Source organism: Carlito syrichta, unplaced genomic scaffold (assembly GCF_000164805.1).
Source record: "Carlito syrichta isolate Samal-C Ts95f unplaced genomic scaffold, Tarsius_syrichta-2.0.1 Scaffold312007, whole genome shotgun sequence".
NCBI classification, from domain to species: domain Eukaryota; kingdom Metazoa; phylum Chordata; class Mammalia; order Primates; family Tarsiidae; genus Carlito; species Carlito syrichta.
Window position 1 is genome coordinate 57,322 of NW_007256103.1, and position 7,199 is coordinate 64,520.

The window sequence follows — 7,199 nt, forward strand, 5'->3', positions numbered from 1 at the left end:
GATCCTTCCGCCTCAGCCTTCCGAGTAGCCGGAATTACAGGCATGCACTACCACACCCGGCTGATTTTTTTTTGGGATTTATTGTAGAGATGAGGTCTCGCTGTCCAGGCGGGTCTCGAACCCGCGGGCTCAGACAATCCACTCACCTCAGCCTCCCAAAGGTGCGGGATTACAGGCTGAGCCACCGAGCCTGGCAAATTGTGATTTTTTAAAAACCATTCCTGCTCTGTACATTTAAGTGGCGTCTGTTTTTTTGTTTTGCTATAATGATAAATGCTGCAGTGAGCATTTTTGTCTTTAAGTCTTTCTATCTCAGTATTTCTTCTACTCCCAACGTTTTAAGAACATTTTCGGACTTCCAGCAAAGCTGAGTATGTTTGACACTGAACGTCCGTCCGCCTGCCACCCAGGTTCCATGCAGCACGTGTGAGCACTCTCTCGATGGTCTGTCTTTCCAGCATGGGGCCTCCATCAACACGTCTAACGACAAGGGCAACACCGCGCTGCACGAGGCTGTGATGGAAAAACACGTCTTCGTGGTGGAGCTGCTTCTGCTCCACGGAGCATCGGTCCACCTGTTGAACAAGAGGCAGCGCACAGCTGTAGATTGTGCTGAGCAGGTATGTGGGGAGCGCTTCAGGCTGAGGGGGCCCTGAGCACCCTCACAGCTCGCTTCGGGGTCTTGGGTCTAAACGCGATCTGAGATCACAACGGGCAGACTTTGAGCCGCGGCGCCGGCTCACCCCTTGTGGTGAGAAGCCTGGCCCTCGGTCACTGGTCAGAGGTGGGTGCTCCGGGGGCCAGGAATCCTTCTCTCGTGGGTAGGTTACCAAGGCCTGAGTGGAGGTGCTACCCCTGGCACCCGTGGGTGTTCTGGTTCGGCACTGAGTGCAGTCAGGACTCAGGGCAAAGAGCAAGTTAAGATGTAGTGGTTTCCCGTTCCTGCCACGTGAGCCCACCCATTGCCTTAGCCTGGGGGAGAAAGTTGAGTTTGTGGATTTAAAACTCCTTGAGTTCTCTAAGCAAGTTTGTGATTTCCAGCTTACCGCTTTATCCAGTGCTGTGGATGTTTGCCATAGAGAATGGTGAGGAAAAAGTACTTTTCTCCAGGGGAGATCTCTCTTTTTTGCTCCTGTTTTCTTGCTGAATTTTGATCTCGTTTTCTCCTCAGAATGGACAGCTAGGAGGCTACGTAACGACATGACCCGTTGGAGATGTTAAAGTCCCCATAAAGCCACCCTATTCATAGGCTTACTATATCAATTTTTAATTTTCAGTGACAGAATTGAAATATTTAAAGCTTTCAGTTTAGTGTTTTCCTAAGGGAGGATGATGAATGTGTCTGATTGAGCATATACTATGTGATGGGCCCATGGTAACCTCATGATGACCATACAGCAGATCTTTTTTTTTTTTGAGTTGGAGTCTCACTCTGTCGCCCACACTGGAGTGCAGTGGCCGCTCCCGGCCACCGCAGCCTCGACCTGCTGGGTTCCGGCCATCCTTCCGCCTCAGCCTTCCAAGTAGCCGGAATTACAGGCGCGCCCTACCACGCCCGGCTCATTTTTTGATTTATTGTAGAGATGAGGTCTCGCTGCCCAGGCAGGTCTCGAACCCGTGGGCTCAGGCAATCTACTCACCTCAGCCTCCCAAAGGTGCGGGATTACAGGCTGAGCCACCAAGCCCGGCTCATACCACAGATCTTATTACTGTCAACCCAGTTGCCCAGAGTGCGTAAATACCCAGCCCAGTACCTGGTGGAGGGCAGAGCCAGGTCCCAAATGCAGGGCTGCCTTCATCATGAGGCCTTGTGGCCTCACAGTTTTTTTGTTTTTTTGTTTTTTTTGAGTTGGAGTCTCACTCTGTCGCCCAGACTGGAGCGCAGTGGCCGCTCCCGGCCACCGCAGCCTCGACCTGTTGGGCTCCAGTGATCCTTCCGCCTTAGCCTTCCCAGTAGCCGGAATTACAGGCATGCGCTACCACACCTGGCTTATTTTTTGATTTATTGTAGAGAGGAGGTCTCGCCAAGTTGCCCAAGCGGGTCTCAAACCCACGGACTCAGGCAATCCACTCACCTCAGCCTCCCAAAGGCGCGGATTACAGGCTGAGCCACCGAACCCGGCTGGCCTCACAGTTTTGTCACAGTTTCCCAGTTCTTTCTGTGCTTTTTCTGCCAATAGTGACACTTAGATAGAAAACAGGCAATAACCTATAAAGAATAAAGCCGGGCTCAGTGGCTCCTGCACCTTTGGGAGTCTGAGCTGAGTGAATTGCCTGAGCCCGCAGGTTCGAGACTCGCCTGGGCAACTCGGCGAGACCTCTTCTCTACAACAAATAAAAAAAAAAAAAAATCAGCCGGGCATGGTAGCGTGTGCCTGTAGTTCCAGCTACTCGGAAGGCTGAGGCGGAAGGATCGCCGGAGCCCTGCAGGTCGAGGCTGCGGTGGCTGGGAGTGGCCACTGCACTCCAGTCTGGATGACAGAGTGAGACTCCAACTCAAAAAAAATCCAAAAAAAACAAAAAAACAACAAAAAAAGAAAGAATAAAAATATTACTGTTACCTCTTCCCTTTCAAATTGTAGAATTCGAAAATAATGGAATTACTTGAGGTTGTACCAAGCTGTGTTGCCTCCTTAGATGATGTTTCTGATGCAGACCACAAGGAGTACGTCACTGTGAAGATCAGGAAAAAATGTAAGAAGCCACCTTCTATCATCCCTACTGGGGTTTATTTAGAAATTTAAGGGCAGTTGCTGGCTTTCATTTAACTGTAAATGTAAAGTGCAATTGTAGTCATGACTGGAGGGGCTACAGATACCAAAGAAAGGGATGTTACAACATCCTGATTTATCAGAGGAGGGGTGAGCTTTTTTGGCTGCTAGTTTTCTGGTTGATGGTAATGCTGTTTTCTAAGGAAATAAGTTAGAAACTCTCAGCATTACCTCGAAGGTTCAGGCCTCTACTTGCAAACTGGAGATGAGGATCTGCTTCTTGTGGTTGCTTTCATGCCTCACATTCCAAAGCTGGGCGGTCTGAGCATTTCTTGGACATCCAGGGTAGTTAATGTTACCTTTAAAGGTTTTATAAAAATTTCCAGACATACACAGGATAACGGTGATTAGAAGAGAGTTGCCAACCAGCAGTGGGACTGGAGTATTTTCTTTAAAAAAAAAGTTTATAGGGGTCCTTATTCTATTTTTGTTTTTCTTTTTAAAATTACAATATGAATTTGCAGTGCGATCATGTGAATAAGACCCCTCCCACATCTGGATAATCCCGAGACTGCCTCACCACGGTTGGCTGTACTGGGGCATGTCAGCGTATTATAGATTAATCTTTCTGTTTCTGGGGACTCACATAGAACAGGTTGAGTATCCCTTATCTGAAATGCTTGGGACCCAAGTGTTCTGGAATTTTTTGGATTTTTGAATATTTGCATTATAATTACAATTGTGCATCCTTAATCAGGTAATCAAATTCCTGTGAGTGTCACGTCACAGAGTTTAAAAAATTTAGTGTTTTGGAGCTCAGATTTTAGAAGTAGGGTTACTCAACCTGTACTAAATAGGTATCGGCTGTGTTTCTTTAAGAAAATTTAGTGTTTGGCTTTCTAAATTTTTTAAAATTAAAAAACTGGAAAGATTGCATCTATTTTAAATTTAAATTTTAAAGCAGTTTTTGTTTCACATGTTTATCCTTTTATCTGCAGGGAATTCAAAAATGTATGATCTACCAGATGAACCTTTTACGAGACAGTTTTACTTCGTACCCTCAGTTGGCCAATTGAAGTGAGTATGAATGCCAAGCTGATTTCTGTGCTTTGACCCTGCAGTTTATGTAACAACTGACATGAGTTATGTGCTGCTTTAACTGGTTATGGGCAAGTCTGCACTAATATTGTCGTCGAATGCTGACATCTTGTGGCCAACCGGTGTGTTTCCAGTCAGATATTTATTTTAGTTTCTTTTGGGTTTCAGGGGAAAGACGTCAAGAGAGATTATGGCAAGAGACAGAAGTGTCCCGAACTTTACGGAAGGCTGTTTGCACGAGGTGAGTCATTAGACACTGGTTTGGAGTCCTGTGTGTAAACCTGGCTTTTTCAAGTTATCATGGAAACACATTTCTCCTTGATCGCCATCTTCATGTCATGATCCCCTGCACTGTTAAGAGTTAGCAGCAGTCAAAACTGGAATTCTTTAGTGGGATGGTCAGGAGTACAGACATCACTGGCTGTTACATCTCCAAGTGCATTTTCTGAGTGGAAAGAGGAGAGGGAGGTGGTCACGCAGGGTGGCTGCAGCTCCTGGTGTGCGTGTGGGCGAAGGGTCCCAGGCTCACTATGGCATTCGCCACTAAAGGAAAGAAGCGGGGATTTGCCTGCAGATGGGTAGATAGCGTCTCCAAATGTAGTATACACCTGCTCGTATAGACGGTTATGTAGCCATCTTTCTACTGCATTTCAAATTCGCTCGACTGTAAAAATAAGCCGGATTTCCACTCTATGGTCCTAGAAAATGATTCCCCAGAAACTTGACTTTCCTTATTGCTGATGAGGAGTTATAGGGCACATGGCATAGGCTTGTTGGAACAAACACAGCAGTCCTCAATCATTCTAGAGAATCTACTTCTTATTAGCATGACTGACTTCAATTTCATATTTAATCTTCCGTGGCTCTGCTAATAGACCTTCTGCTTGGTGGGAAGCCCAGACTACTAACGTCTGAGTCCATCAGCTGCTGGCTCTTCCCTTGTAGCCATGGGACGTGAGGCAGATTGCTGAGCTTTGCTGTTTCTGTTTCCTTAGCTATGAAATGGGATCACAGTAGCACATACTCCTCAGAGTTGTGCAGATTAAATGTGAGAACTTGGGTCTACTTTTTGTCTGACGCACGTAGTGTGCACACATCATACCGTGAACACAGGATGCCGGAGCTGAAACTGCCGGTGAGGTACTGAGCACACCGTCTGAGGCCGCAAGCACTGGCGGGTCGCTGTTCTTGTGGTGGCTGCTTCATGCACAGGGCAGATGGACTGTTTGAACTGTCCTCTTTCTTTAGCCAGGGAGGCCCCCTGTCACGCTGAAACCAAGTCACCTGCCGGACCAGAGCAGCTCTCCCCCTGCTGACAAAGGAAACAGTGACTGGCCCGGTAGGCCTGACCCGAAGCCGGCTGCCCCAGGAAACAGGCGGATGCTCCGCAGACACACAGTGGACGATGCGGTTGTGTCCAAGGCCCTGGACGCTGCCGGCAGCCTCGCCCCTCCCCGGGAGGCTGGTGCTTCCCAGTCTTGACAGTCGTGAGGCATGAAGTCTGCTGCCAAGAAGTGAGTGTGCAACAAGATGCTGAGCACGAACACAGCTTAGAACTCAGTGTACTTTCAAATAACTGGCTTGAGAAAAGACATCTTCGGCAGAAAGTTCCTGAAAGCTTTTCTGTGGCTGAGGGAAACAATGCAACAGAAACCGTATCACCATCTCTCTCCTCTTCAGAGCGAAGGAACACACTTGAAAAGGAGTGGACAGAAATTCCAGTAGCATCCAGATCCCTAAGTCCAAGGCACACATTTCCTAAGTATTAGGGTTCCTTGGTTCCAGGGAAGGTTCCCCCACTAGATTCTGACTTCCTCCTCCTTAAAGGTGCTAGGCCTGGGACGTGTCCAGATTAGCAAACCACAAGCTAAAGGAATCCCTCCATCTGAAGCAAGCTGAAGAGAAGCAATTTAGGTTTGATGGTACCGTGGGAGCCAGGCAGAAATGTCACATGGGAATGAACCAAGTAGGACCTGGATAATGTTCCTTTGCAAAGCAACACTTGAACCAAAAGATGCCTAAATGCCACTTTAATGTTCATTTGAGTGAAAGGATGTATTAGCCCTGTTCTACATCATGCATATTGGAAAAGTTGGGTATAATTTTCCTTCCCACAAAGTATAGCTGTTTAGTTACTACATATGCATCTGTGACCGTGTTTCTAGAAACATCCTTCTGTTGAGAACCTCTCTTAAACGTCACACCTGATGGATGGTTACTGGACTAGAAAGTAGATTTGGCACATTTTCTTCTTAGTCTTTTGATTCAAATTCAAAACTTACAGCACAAACCAGGTCTGAGTTATTTTAAGTTAGAATTTGGTGCCATTTCTTATAAATTTCTATAGATTTTACTGTTATTATTTTATGTTAGTGGTCTAGAGCCACAGACATGGGTTTGTCCTGAGTACATCTTCAAATAACTTTGTAATAGGGAAATGGTTTTGTGCATGTTCTTGGAAATACTTATGTATAGAAGGGAGGGGACTGATTATTTTTCTACAAAGTAATTTATGATTTCTAATTTTCTAATGTGCCTTGGATATGTGCCAAATGATGGAAAGAAACAGTAAATTTTATGATTCTTGAGTATGTCATAGTATGCTTTTGTAGTTATTTTGCTATGGAGATCAATGTTTCTCAGCCTCTCTAGCTATAAGCATGTGCCTTGTGTGTGGGAAATGCCCACTGCATGGATAACTTTAATTTTCAGTTATATATGACACGTGATGGAAACATGTACACACAATCATTCACAGCAGAGCGTCATCCAGCTACCTGACCAGGGCTGACACAATCTAATAGGCTCAGTGTCCAGGGCCCATGAACATGTTTTAATTTCTTTTAACGTCAGAAGAATAAACCGGGCGTGGTGACTTTCACTTGTAATCCCAGCACTTTGGAAGGTGGAGGTGAGAGGATTATCTGAGTCTGGGGGTTCAAGACCAGCCTAGGTAACTTGGCAAGACCTCATCTCTATAATAAATCAAAAAATTGGCTGGGCGTGGTGGTGTGTACCTTTGGTTCTAGCTACTTGGAAGGCTTAGGCGGAAGGATCCTGAGCTCAGCAGGTCGAGACTGCGGTGGCCATGAGTGTGCTACTGTACTCCAGCCTGGGCAACAGACTCCTACTCAAAAATGAAAAATAAAATCAGAAGAATAAAATGAACACAGTTTCCTAGCTCAAACAAGAAATGAGCACTGTTGCTTTGCTAATTTCTCTGTTCTGATTTTCTTCCTTTTTCCCCACTTTTAAACAAAACAGCCTATCGACTTAAGTCGCTATGGTTCTTCTATACTATGCTAAGAAACGATAACCTTTGTAGTTTGTCAGCACAGGTATTCTCAACACAAATACATACATTCGATATTGAGTTTTGAGTAGTACAAT

General features: G+C 45.9%; 1 protein-coding gene across 1 annotated transcript in view; it reads left to right on the forward strand.

Moving 5' to 3' along the window:
- The window catches only part of ANKRD27 (ankyrin repeat domain 27), a 52,070-nt gene extending 45,670 nt beyond the window's left edge, over positions 1-6,400 (forward strand). Inside the window, exons 24-28 of the mRNA XM_008069414.1 lie at positions 459-620; positions 2,583-2,694; positions 3,710-3,788; positions 3,978-4,050; positions 5,058-6,400. Of these exons, the coding sequence (XP_008067605.1) occupies positions 459-620; positions 2,583-2,694; positions 3,710-3,788; positions 3,978-4,050; positions 5,058-5,291 (660 nt within the window). The 3' untranslated portion in view covers positions 5,292-6,400. The remainder of the gene's footprint in view (positions 1-458; positions 621-2,582; positions 2,695-3,709; positions 3,789-3,977; positions 4,051-5,057) is intronic.
- Positions 6,401-7,199: the final 799 nt, after the last annotated feature.